This window comes from Callorhinus ursinus, unplaced genomic scaffold, assembly GCF_003265705.2.
Source record: "Callorhinus ursinus isolate GAN/ISIS: 27379988/994484 unplaced genomic scaffold, GSC_fseal_2.0 scaffold42, whole genome shotgun sequence".
Classification (NCBI taxonomy): Eukaryota; Metazoa; Chordata; class Mammalia; order Carnivora; family Otariidae; genus Callorhinus; species Callorhinus ursinus.
This window is the reverse complement of record NW_027397104.1, coordinates 1,731,489-1,745,251: the sequence shown is the minus strand read 5'-3', so window position 1 is coordinate 1,745,251 and position 13,763 is coordinate 1,731,489. Positions and strand designations below refer to the sequence as shown.

Here is a 13,763-nt window from a genome sequence, read left to right as displayed (position 1 = left end):
GTTGGGGGGCAGAAAAGACTTCCCAGAATTACCTAGTGCGAGGAAGAAGCACTGAATGGAAAGAGATGTTTCCTTTCCTTGCTTCCTTATCCATCCCAAAAGAAAATGTAACTCCCTTAGCCTCAAGACAGTGCAAGGCCTTTCTCTGTCTTCCACTGCCACCATTTAGCCCCCTTCCAGGCTTTCTTCCAGCTCCTTTTTAATAACCCACCTCTTCCTTCACTTGGCTTTCTCACTTCTTCATTCACTTGGCTTTCTCCAAGTTTGTGCTCATCTTTCCTCCTCCATTCCCCTTCTCCTGTTGTTATACTCCTGTTCCTTTCCTCTCCCTGTCCTCTCCTCCCTCTTGTCTTGTTCTTAGTTTTCTCCTCCCCTTTCCACATTCCCCTTCTCCTCTCTAGCTCTCCCTATTTTCCATTCCAACTTTCACTTCTATAAGGTATATACAGCTAGGAACCCCCTGGGTTTAGAACACCTTAGGACATAAACAGAGGCCAACTCCTTTCCTGGTCTTGGAGGGAGAAACTGGCTGGCAGTGAGTGCTGCTTGGCATCCTCTTTGCTCCTTACAGCAGGCCTGACATAGAACCATGAGAATGAGGCCCCAGTACCAAGCCTGCTAGTGGGATTTGGGAAGTCAGACCTGTTGACCTGCCTCCAGCTTCCCTAAGAGAGTCCTTCTGATTTTGCCAGGATAGATTTTTAGACCAAAGTTTTTGAGCTTGATGTTTCTCTAGCTTTTTAACTCTGCAACTCTTTTAAATCCATAATTAGCCATGTAGTGGTTGAAATTTTAGTCAAAACTCGGATGTGCAAAAATGTGACTTTATTTCTCTATAACTAAACTCAGTATATCTCACAACTACCACCACACCATCCCAAACCTTTTTAATGAGAGCTGAAAGCTAAATTTGCCACTTCAGGATAACCCAGTTACTTCTGGGTTAGAACTTAGTTTCTTTAGGAGAAGCATGCTGACAAATTCAAGATTCTCCCGCCCCTCTTCATAGTCCTGCCTTTTTCCCAGGGAGAAATCTCAACTGGAAGTAGAAGATTCATGTGAGCATCAGGACATACCCTGTATTTGTCCCCCTTCTATTTGGTCTTTGAATAGAAGACCTCTGTTGTCTTTCCTTAATGCATCCACTGTAGAAGCTTCTGTGTGTTGACTGTGGTGGGAATAGGCTTGAGAATTCTTAACTTTCCCTGCTCCTACCAAGGTGTTCACAGGGACTCTAGTCCTGTCCATCATTTTTCATTGTCTGCTCTGTGGCTTTGACTAAGTTGTTTGTTTTCATTCCCCCAGGCTTTGGCTTTTGATATTTAAAACCAAGATTTTGTCTCTTTCTTTTCCTTTGGTTCTTTTTCTGACCTCTTTTCCCAGCTTCCCTGAGACAATCAGCCTCTTACCCTGGTTTTAATGGTAGTTAGGCTTGGGAGGTAAAGGAAAATTATAAATAAGGAGAACTGCATTGGATAGTATTTCAGAATACTAACCTTCGACATACAATTTGCTCTATGCCTATTTCCTGAACATTTTCTTGTGTGATTTTAGAAAAGACACCAAAATGACAATCAAGTCAACAACCGTTATGTTCTGGTGGTGATGAATGGCAGGTGAGTCATAAGGAAACCAGTTTAGGTAGGACCAACTCTGGGAGAGGGTTGTCTTTGGCAAAGCTTGATGGTGTTGGGTACTTTGGAAAAGTAGGACAGTGAAAAGAACCTAAGGTTGAACATAAGAATTTGTTTCTAGATCTAGCATACCCTGAATTTGCTGTGTGACCTCAGACTTCTCTGGGCCTCATATTATCTGTAAAGGAAGATAATATTCTCTACCTTGGAGGATGTTGCAAAAATGAAAATGAAATAATATATTAAGGTAATTAACAATTTATGACATACAAGCGATTATTATTAATGCAGTGGTCAGCATGGAGATATGTGTCTTTAGAACATCAGTGGATTCTGGCAGGGCTTATTGGCCATTCTACTATATAAACTTTGATCAGGTCATCTTTTCGTTAACAATCTAAAGAAAGTATTGTCTTAAAAAATAATAATAATAAAGTATTGGTGTTGACCTATTGCTGTGGTGTTTGGTCATAGCTGTCTAAAGTGTTGTCAGTGGGTTCGTGTTTATATTTGATGATGCTGTACAAAATTTGAACAATTTACCTTTGTCAGGAATATAGGGAGGCAGATGTAACTCATATATAAAATAAAATATGGAGACTATTACAGGAGATACAAAAAATTATTATAGGAATTAATAAAAATGAGGAATCATAGCTGGTTAAAGGAATCAAGGAAGACTTTCTGGAAGAGCTAATGTCTGTGCTAGGCCTTCAGGGATGGGGAAGAATTCAACAAATAGAGATTGTAAAACAGGAAAAATGACCAGTGTGTGCAGTAACATGATTGTTAATAAGTACAAACCTGAAGGAATTAAAAATTGAAGTCCAGGGGCGCCTGGGTGGCTCAGTTGGTTGAGCAACTGCCTTCGGCTCAGGTCATGATCTCAGGGTCCTGGGATCGAGCCCCACATCGGGCTCCCTGCTCAGCAGGAAGCCTGCTTCTCCCTTTCCCACTCCCACTGCCTGTGTTCCCTCTCTCACTGTCTCTCTCTCTGTCGGGTAAATAAATAAAATCTTAAAAAAAAAAAAAACTGAAGTCCAGTCAATAAAATCTTAAAAAAAAAAAAAACTGAAGTCCAGTCTTTGTTCACAGTGGCCTTACAGAACCCCCTGGGAGCTGTAATTTTAATCATATAATTCTTTTATGTGAAGTTCTTGGGCATCTAATCCTGTTATTTATTCTGACTGCTGATTCTTACTCATGGTGGATTATTTCCTCAAGTGTTTTGGTCTGTTGAAGCCTCTCATAAGATACCAGCAAAAAAGTCAGTTGTGATTAAAAAGAAAATTTAAAACAAAGGAAGAAAGAAAATTGAAAAAAAGAAAAGACAAAACTCAGTGTATTAGAAATTTGCAAGGCTAGGGAATTACTGACCAAATGGATTTAGTCAAATGAACCCCTCAAGTAGTTTGAGCACTTAGGTTTTGAAACGCTTGGAAAAGAATTTGTCATAGAGTGGTTTCAGGGTGGGAGGTCAAAAATGGGGCCCTGGTTAGACTTTATAAGCCAGTGTTTAATTTAACACTCAGTGAAGCTGGTTGTTGAAATAGTCTGTATTCCAGAAAGTGACTTTCTTTTTCTAGAACACATGGTGTTGAGTAGAGCTACTATTGAAAAAGTTTGCCTGTTTTGCAAGTTGTGATTTCTGTCATTTTCATTTCTCAATAATTTTGGTTACCAGCACATCATTAGTGGAATTTTCTTTATGAGAATTCTAAATGCCCTGAGTTGAGGTTGTATCCCTTTTGAGGGGTTTGTGTTTGCTTCTGCCAGGTAACGCAAGGGTATCACCTACTGAGACCTATTTTGAGGAGTTATACATTTGAATCCCATACCTCACAAGGTTATAAATTCTTAAGGGGGAGTTCTTTACTAACCCCGAACCCTCCAGAGTAAGATAGACAAACTTTCTTGCCAGTGGGTTAAATTTTTTTTTTTTTTAGATTTTATTTATTTATTTGACAGAGACACAGCCAGAGAGGGAACACAAGCAGGGGGAGTGGGAGAGGGAGAAGCAGGCTCCCCGCAGAGCAGGGAGCCCGCCCAATATGGGGCTCAATCCCAGGACCCTGGGATCATGACCTAAACCAAAGGCAGACGCTTAACCACTGAGCCACCCAGATGCCTCTGGGTTAATTTTTTTTAGACCACCTTTTCCCTAATGGTGTTGCCCTTTCAGAGTCCTGGCTTTATAAGGGGTTCTTAGTTCCAACTCATTGCCTCTCAAGATCCTAAGGCTTCATGTCCTCTCAGTGGGCTAAATTAAAACTCAAGTCACTAATTATTAAGATTGGCAATTCCTTCCTTCACTTAGAGCAAGAACAGCTTTAGAGCATACTGACTGTTCTGGATTTCAGACCTTTTTTTTTTTTCCTCCTGGCTCCTTACTTATGGTAAGCATATCTTTACTTTTGAAGGAATGTTTGCCCTAGCATATCTAGCATTTCTAAATATTTGTAGTAGAAAAAGTACCAGTATGTTACAGAACTCCAGGAGGTACCACTCATATAAAACAGAGAATATAATGTGAATGGTCTCCTCTGGAGTCAAAGCACTGCCTTCTCTAGCTCTTGGATCATATTTTCTAAACCAAAAGTTAGAATGCAATGCCTGAAAATTCAAAATGTGCTTATGGCATAACAGGATTGAATATTTTAAGTCAGAAGGGAGTAACTTCCCCTCTCCTAAATCTGGGATACATGACTGTTATAATGTCCAGGAAAAAATTGGTAGTAGTTTGACAGCTCCTATGTAATAAAATATAAGCTTTTAAATCTTTAGGAAAAGCCAGAATGGTATAGCCCTTCTTGCCAAATTTACTGGTGAAAATCATAGCAGACAGAATGCGAGAGAACTAGCAAAAGTGAACGTGGATCAAAACAAAGCAAAACAGACATTCAGATATTTTTCTCCAAGTTTTATAGCTACTCCCTTTCAGTACTATAAAGCAGATTTGAAAATTAGTAACAAAATTAGTAAATGTATTGGATTTTATCTGCATTGAGATGACACTTGAAACCAAGGGAAGGAGATACAAGGATATATAAATAGTGGTTTTATAACAAAGTCTTACATTTGTATTATAACATGCAAAGAGGGGTGGTGAAGTTGGTTGGGCCTCCAACTCTTGGTTTTGGTTCTGGTCATGGTCTCAGGGTTGTGAGAGTACTTAAGATCTCTCTCCCTCTCCCTCTGCCCTTCTCCCCTGAAAAATAAATAAATAATCTTTTAAAAAAATAATAACATGCAGGGGAGGGGGTGGGGGGATGGGTTAGCCTGGTGATGGATATTAAAGAGGGCACATTCTGCGTGGAGCACTGGGTGTTATGCGCAAACAATGAATCATGGAACACTACATCAAAAACTAATGATGTAATGTATGGTGATTAACATAACAATAAAAATGGGAAAAATAATAACATGCAGAGAAAATTGAATTTGTAATAAGATTTAAAGAAATATAACCCAGGAATTGGAAGAAAATTATCTAAAAGAAAGAGTGGATTTATATAAAAGAAATTTTGGGGGGGGAATAAAAGAAATTTGGGGGGGGGATAAAAGAAATTTGGCCCTTCTTAAAGAAGCTATCTTCCCAGAAAAGGCATTGTGAGAAAACCCATGCCTTTGTGTGTCTGGCAAAGTGATGATGTATGTCATGCCTACAGATAACAAGGCTTCATTCAAAGGTGAAACAAGCAATGGCATCCAGGTATGCCTTCCCTTTGCCAGCTCTTTGGTAGCTTAGCATAATAGAATTGTTGCAAAGAGGTAGCTCATAATTCCAAAATGCTCGTGGCACTGTGTATATCTTTCTTAGTCCCTTATCAGAAAGGAAGGATTTATGGCCTGTATGGAATTGGGGAAATCAAGATACAAAAAAGAGAAAGGAAGAGAACCAGTATTGTTGTAGAATCTGCTCTTACTGCCAGCTGCCTTTTGTGGGAAGTGAGGATTTGAGGGGTCAAAAATAATCCAATTTTGAGGGCACTTGGTGTCTTGAGCCCTGGGCATTATATGCAACTGATGAATCAGTAAATTCTACCCTGAAACTAATAATACACTATATTTTTTTAAAGATTTTATTTATTTATTTGAGAAAGAGAGAGAATGAGAGAGAAAGCACATGAGATGGGGGGAGGGTCAGAGGGAGAAGCAGACTCCCTGCCAAACAGGGAGCCCGATGCGGGACTCGATCCAGGGACTCCAAGATCATGACCTGAGCCGAAGGCAGTCGCTTAACCAACTGAGCCACCCAGGCGCCCATAATACACTATATGTTAACTAACTTGAATTTTTTTTTAAAAAGTAATCCAATTTTGGGTGCCTGGGTGGCTCAGTTGGTTAAGCGACTGCCTTCGGCTCAGGTCATGATCCTGGAGTCCCAGGATCGAGTCCCACGTCAGGCTTCCTGCTCAGCAGGGAGTCTGCTTCTCCCTCTGACCCTCTCCCCTCTCATGCTCTCTCTCTCTCTCTCATTCTCTCTCTCAAATAAATAAATAAAATCTTAAAAAAAAATAAAAAATAAAAAGTAATCCAATTTTAACATAAGTAAATAAAATTGGTACAGCCATATGATAGAATGCATTTTTATCTATCAAAAAGAATGAGCCACATCTTCTGTAAGTGCTCTGCAAGACATGTTATTACATGAAAAATGCAAAGTGTAACAAATTATGTATCTAGTGTGTAACTTTTAAATGTATATGTTGTATTATTTGGATTGATATTTTCTAGAAAGAAATACAAAAAGTTACTCACAGTTGCTACCTTGAGAAGCAAAACTAAAATCTGGGAAGAGAGGAGAATTTTTCCTTTTATATACTTCTTTATTATTTGGATTATTTTTTTTACCATATGCCTATATTACTTTTAGTGAAAGAATAATGCACATGTATGACTACATATGACTTTATGGAGGTTTAGAAAACCCTTATAACCTGAAGTCAAGAGAAATGGGCCCCATTCTTGATTATAGCAAGCATGCATCACAAAACAGTTTGGTTCTCCTATAAGTCTTGATTTCATCTCAGCTTTTTTCTTTCACTTTTTATTTCTTTTCTTGATTGTCAAAGCAGGACTGTGGGGAAATTCTCAGAGCAGACATTCAAGGCTCATTTTCTTACAGGATAAAGGAGGACAAATGGATGAATATTCAAGTGGGAGATATAATAAAACTAAAAAATAATCAATCTGTCACGGTGAGTACCTCTTTGGGCTGCGGCTTTTTCTTTTTTGGCTTGAGCGTGTACAAAGGAACCCTTTTAGCACTTCGGCTGCCACTGCTTTTGGTGACCTCTGTCTGCCTCACTTTGCATCCAGAGATTAACAGCTCCTGTGCTAAGAAGCTTGTTTTTGTCTGCCTCTCGCCATAGCTACAGATAAAGTATGACTAGTTTCAGGAGGGGCTGTGTGTGGTAGCTGCGGTGGGTCCTAGACAAAGAGAGTAAACCAAATATCTGTAAAATTCTTAGGATGAACATCTGTTCCTGAGGTAATTGCTTTTGTTACACGGTAATATTAAAAGTCTGCCTTCCTGCTTTCCTTATCTTCTCTGACTTTTCTGACCACAGGCTGATATGCTATTACTCTCTAGCAGTGAGCCCTGCGGTCTGACATATATAGAAACAGCAGAACTGGATGGGTAAGTCTTCCTTCCTGATAGTCATTTAAGACAATTAAGCCACCTTAATTTCTCACTGAGGGAGAGCATGATGCAGAGAATGAATATTATTCTCAGATGGAAGTGCCAAAGATGCTAGAAATATCCAGGTAAGCGAAAAGAGGAGGCCTGGCCCTTGGGACCTCAAGTCTAAGACTGAGCTCTTAACAACAGTAAGCATCCACTGGATGCAGAATCTGGACAAATAAACTCCATATTCTCCATCTCTAAACTGGAGACACTCTGGTTGTATTCACTAATGCTGAATGATAGGAAAGAGGTTAATAGAACTGTAAAATTTCAGAATAGGGTTCCGAAGTTTGGAGTGGGGAGGATGAGTATGGAGGTAATTATTTACTGATAAAATACCATGTTCTATAAAGGATTTAAGGTAGAAATTCATTAACATGCAAAAGCTAAGGTCTTAGGAGGATAGAGGCCATCTTCGGAGAGCTTGTCCTTTGCGGTTTTCTATTGATTACATTCTTACAACTGTTCCTCTTGGTGCCCACAAGCTTTTTGAAATGCGGCTTCCATTTTTCTTTCTGTCTCTATGCATTCCTGTATCAGCAAATGGTTAACTGGGGTTCCTTCATGGGTCCTATAACTATTTACGAAGTGAGGAGTATATTTAATTGAAAGTGTGTGCAACATTCTTACCAAGACCTGCTCCTTGTTCTTGAAGGGAGCAGTGCCACCTTCAGGTTGTTTTGTGATGTCTCTTCAGCTTCATCTGGAGCACCTGACCAGCAAGATTTCATGGATTGATTAAAGTAGAGATGGTGTGTTGCAGGGAGACAGGAGAGTGAGCAGGCTAACACTCGGCTTCCTTGTGGAGCCATCTACCTCAATACTGTCCTTGAGAGAGAACAGCGGAGGTGACTCTTACAGCTCAAAACTGTAGCCCAAGCTCTACTGGCAGTATCTATATTCTAAAATCCCATGACGAAGTGGGAGAAACATGACCTCTGCTGCTGTTGTGCATGTGTCCTGTGCTCTGGTGACTCTGTACCCTTTGCTTTAGTGAAACCAACCTGAAAGTGAAGCAGGCCATCTCAGTTACCAGTAACTTGGAAGATAACCTGGGGCTACTGTCTGCCTTTGATGGTGAGTTAGGAAGTAGGTTTGCCCACAAACATGTTTATCAGTAGAGGACTGGTTAAAGAAAGTAAGTATGGTAAATCCATACAGTGAATTCTTCATAACTTACTAAGAACAATACGCAAATTGATATTTATTTACATGGAAAAAATATTCACAACATATTCATAAGTGAAGGAAACTATTACAGTCGACTGTGCATAGCATATATAACATAAGATTGTTTTTGGAAGCATATATGTTTATAAGTACATGTATAGAAAACTGGGAAGGATGTACTTCAAAAGATTAATAGCACTTACCTCTAGGCAATTTTACTTTCTCCTCTTAGTATTGTATATGTATTTACAAAGGACATATTTTACTTTAGTAATCAGGAAAAAGCAAATTATTTCCATTTTGAAAAAAATACTAGATTTGCTTTAAGTTAAGTAGTTTTTTAATTTCTTCAGATTCAGAGCTCATATGATCTGGCAGTACTGATGGTGAAAAGTTATCATGCGGGTTTTTATCTCTCTGGATGACCCATGTCACATACAGAATTACTCTTCTTTAACGTTCAGAAACCTTTGCCTTTTTAAAGGGAGCTGGTGAGAAATAGGCAGCAGCTGAGAGAGGATAGGAAAAGGAAGTGTATGTATTTTGAAAGAGGGGTGTTCTTTCCTCTTTTCTGTTAAGCCTCCTGTTAGGAAAGGCCTAAGATTACAGAGCCAGGACTCTTACTCCTTCATTTTTCTTCAGGAAAAGTGAGGTGTGAGTCTCCCAATAACAAGTTGGACAAATTCACAGGAATACTGACTTATAAGGGAAAAAACTACATCCTGGACCATGACAAGCTGCTACTCCGAGGCTGCATCATCAGGAATACAGATTGGTGCTATGGCTTGGTGATTTATACCGGTATGTCTCCTGAGAGTCACAGTCAGGCCCCCAGTCTGCTAGGTTCCATTCATGATCAATTTATGGGTACTCAGTTTCCAGGATGTAGATATGGGACCCAGATATACATACACCATGGCTTTGAGACAAACAGAAAGGGAAGTAGATAGATGGATAGATGGATGGATGGAAGATTTAAGAAAAAACCTTTCTTCTTAGAAAAAAAAAAAAAGACATTTTTCCCAGAGCAAGAAGTCTGTGTTCCAAGACCACAGGGCACTTACGAGTCTTTCCAGTCATATCTGGACATAGGAGAAGGTGTATGTATAGAAAGAGTACACATGGAATTAACATGTGAGAGGGGGAACATCTGAAAGGAGAGTGTATATATGTGGATTACTCCCAGGAGAGAATATACACACAGTGCTCACTATGGAGAAGATTATAAAATGTGAGAGATTCATGCCACAGGAAAAGGCACATATGAATCATTAGCAGCGGCCCCTCTTGAGACATCATTTAGAAGCATAATCCCTTATGCTTAGTGAAGGTTTTTTGGGGGGTTATGATGTGTTTGGGAAGATGGAAGAAGCTTCTGTGCCACCCTCTGCCCTTGGTGACAATGGGCATTGATGACAACAACCATAGTAAGAGGCTGGGGAACCTGAAGAAAGCATCGAGGAAGATTTACCACGGGGAGTACTATTCAACTCAGAGCTCCCCTTCTGAAGAATTCACCCTAGACATGGGGATCTTAGATGCCTCACTTCTATGGGAAATAATGAGATCCAAACCCTAGAGAGAAGCTTAAGAGTCCAGGGAGGCCTTGGTGGAAACTTTTTCATCAGTTCTTGAGCTATAGTGACAGCTTCTAGGCTGACTAATCCCAAACCCAGAAGATGTGAAGTACTCTTATTTTCTTCAGTGTACTTCAGCAGCTACCCCTACACATTGCCTTTCAGAAAAAGCTCATTTTTCAGCAAAGGGTTTCTCTCTAAAGCAATGGCAGTGAGGTTGCCAACCAGCACAAATTTAGCTAAGGTTGCTCTCTGGCTCTTGGCTTACATGGTAGTGAAAAGTCTTTTGGGGCTTTGGGAAACTTAGAGCAGAAGAGAACTGATACCCTTAAGAGCATCTTGAAGTATTCAGTGCAGAATTTAGTTGTTATTCCTCTACATGATGCCCAGGTTCTACCATGATCTCCACATCCTTCTTGAAATGTGAGGTAGAGTCATTCTTTCTAAGGACCCTTTGAAGATTCTGTCCCTTGTAGCTTCCAGGCTCTGAGACAAACTTCTCATGACTTCAGGCCCTTCACGAAATGCCTTAGAAGGAAAGAATAGTGTAGCTTAGGCCCTGTATTCTCAGCGTCTGCCCACATTATCAGGGAAGTTCCAGCTCCCTCATGTGTAAACATTAATGAAATTCCTTCATTGGAGTACATGTAAGAATAACAATCAGGTAGTAAAAACCAGAGAAATTGCTACTTACACTTTCTTCTAAACCTCTTACATTTTCTCTACAACCATATTTCTGGTCAGTAATACCCAACTCTAGTCCTATTGGCCACTAAAAACTCTTTACTTCTACTTACCATCTGCCCTCTCATGAAGAAATACAGTCTCTGTCTCTCAGCCCCCAGAAAAGCCCAGCTTCCACCTCAGAAGAAATCACTGCTATTGCCTTTTCCCACTTAGAAACTTGGAATAGAACCTGGCCCGGCAGAGGGTTTCCTCAAAAGAAGGTGGAGATCTCTTTATCAAAAAATCTCTTTTCTAAGCTAAATAAATCAGATGATGATGATGAGAAAGAAGCTTGTGGCTCCTAGTGTTGAATTACTATATTGTACACCTGAAATTAATATAACACTGCTTGTTAACTTACTGGGATTAAAATTAAAACTAAAAAAAAAAAAAGCTTGTGGCTCCTATTCTGACTTATCTCATCTGTGGAAGATTAGACTGTCTAAGGTGCTGCAAAAAGAGAGGTCAGCATCAATGTACTTTGCAGAAATACTTGGGATTATCCTTAGAAATAAAACGTGTATTTTTTTAGTTATTGGCACCAACTACGAGCCTTTCTCCAGGGCTTTATCCCCTGGCATTGGTAAGAGGTTTGATTAGGTGATCATAAAGGTATATTTCAATCCATTTTCAATCCTCTGAGTATATTCAATGATTCTAAGAGCTGGTCTCCCTGTTTCACTTAGGACCAGACACCAAATTAATGCAGAACTGTGGAAAGTCTACCTTTAAGCGGACGCACATGGACCATCTCTTGAATGTCCTTGTGCTCTGGGTAAGTTAAAGACATTTTTTTCTTCTTTACAAATAGACATGCTTATTCTTCCTTCCGTGGCTGTAGCTGGCATTTCCGACCTGGATTTTAGTTGTTTGAAAAACTTATGGTACGCTATTTACTAATGCCAGAAGCAGAAAAGAACAGAGCCAATTGACAAGGAAGTCTCTCTCTAGTTTACACCTCTGTTGTAGAGGACAGTCACAATTTAAGATTTCATGCTCTGATTAGTAATACTGGGATGGATCAAGGACCCTGCTTTAGAAACTGACACATTTTTATTTCCTCATAGCCATCGTGAGCACTTTAATAAAACATTACTTAGACTAATAGAACACCTTACTTACACTCAGACTGTTTCCTTAGAGGAGTCTAAGGTCTGCCACAGGGGGAATAGGAAAGATCAAGTGAGTTTTGTTCTGGCCCCATCATTCTGATGTTCTTACTTCAAGAAGAGCAGCTTGACATTTGTCTGTTCTGTAAGATTTCAGTTGGAAAAAAGAGATTCTGCTGCTAAGAAATGAAATTTGAAAAGCACTCAATAGACAGTAATAGCTTTGATAATAGAAGTTTAATCTGAAGATTTATTTCCATGCTATCCTATACAGAATTTTCTTCTTGTTAGATATAGACTTGTTTGCATAACTAAGCAATTTCAGTGGTGCCTATACTTAATTCAATAACTTTTCATTTTTATTTTTACTCTATTGCTTAGACTCTGAAAATTTAAAAGTGCCTTTTCTTTCTGTATATCTCTCATTAATATCAGAATTATAAACTGCCTCGTCTCCCTTATTAATTATGGAAAATATCACTGTTCTTTTTTTTAGGATTTTATTTATTCATTTGAGAGAGAGAGAGCACAAGCAGGGAGAGAGGCAGAGGGAGAGGGAGAAGGAGACTCCTTGCTGAGCTGGGAGCCCAAAGTGGGGCTCGATTCCAGGACCTGGAGATCATGACCTGAGCCAAAGGCAGATGCTCAACCATCTGAGCCACCCAGGCACCCTGGAAATATCACTGTTCTTTTCCTAAATCCTCTGGATTTAGTAAATGGGGTTTTAGAAAATTAGGAAAGTTCATTCAGCTTTGAGACTAGAAGCTCCCATCCACTCTTTCTACTACTGTCTGCGTAGCTTTCAGCAACTGAAACAAAGTAACATTTCCTGGTTTCTTCATGAGGAAATCACATTTGAGAATTCAGGGAGGTGACATAGGTAAATATGCCTCTGACAGTATTAGGAACATGTATCATTAGGCACTAAGTTAGGTCGTTTTGCCTAGGCTTATTTTCAAAACAGAATGTCTCCCATGTGCCCAGGAAAGTTCACCTACTTAGTGAAGGTCGGTGACAATACTTGACATCTGTTAGAGTGATTTTAACTTTAGAATATTCATCATTCACTTACTGGAGCCTCACTACATCCATGACAATAGACAAGTCATGAAGTATTTCCTCATTTGACAAACATGCAAATTGAGACACAATAAAGATAAATATTGTAAGTAAAATCCTCCAAAAAAATAATGGCAAAGACATTATAATAATAATGTCCTACAAAAAATTGTAGGATAATATAAAATAAATAATAAACAATAAATCCTACAAAAAATAATGGCAATGACTCATCAATTCATATTTATTGAGAATCTATTATGTGCCCAGATGTGCCTGATGTTGTGAGAATCATAAAGATGTATAAGATCTGGGTGCAGCCCCCAAGTTTATAAAGGGGGCAGGGCAGCAATATGTGTTACATGCTTTACATATATCATTTTATTTAATTATCACATCTATCCATCTAGGCATAACTTTTCAGAATCAATGCTCTTTCTGCTATACTTGCTGTCTCCTGGGGGGACAAAATTAAAACACATGACAAGTGCTGTTTAAAAGGCAGATTGGCCTCAACATCGCTCGGCATCAGGGAAATCCAAATCAAAACCTCAATGAGATACCACCTCATACCAGTCAGAATGGTTAAAATTAACAAGTCAGGAAACGACAGATGTCGGTGGGGATGCAGAGAAAGGGGAACCCTCCTACACTGTTGGTGGGAATGCAAGCTGGTGCAACCACTCTGGAAAACAGTATGGAGGTTCTGAAAAGGTTGAAAATAGAGCTACCATACAATCTAACAATTGTACTACTGGGTATTTACCCCAAAGATACAAATGTAGGGATCCGAAGG

At 39.4% G+C, this 13,763-nt stretch overlaps 1 protein-coding gene across 4 annotated transcripts in view; it reads left to right on the top strand.

The window, feature by feature from the left end:
• LOC112809601 (phospholipid-transporting ATPase FetA-like) overlaps window positions 1-13,763 on the top strand; it is a 108,679-nt gene that overhangs the window by 55,328 nt on the left and 39,588 nt on the right. For all 4 annotated transcript variants that reach the window (XM_073881386.1, XM_073881387.1, XM_025852938.2 and 1 more), the window contains 6 exons: window positions 1,555-1,616; window positions 6,763-6,835; window positions 7,208-7,278; window positions 8,321-8,403; window positions 9,139-9,297; window positions 11,486-11,574. In XM_073881386.1, the coding sequence (XP_073737487.1) occupies window positions 1,555-1,616; window positions 6,763-6,835; window positions 7,208-7,278; window positions 8,321-8,403; window positions 9,139-9,297; window positions 11,486-11,574 (537 nt within the window). The remainder of the gene's footprint in view (window positions 1-1,554; window positions 1,617-6,762; window positions 6,836-7,207; window positions 7,279-8,320; window positions 8,404-9,138; window positions 9,298-11,485; window positions 11,575-13,763) is intronic.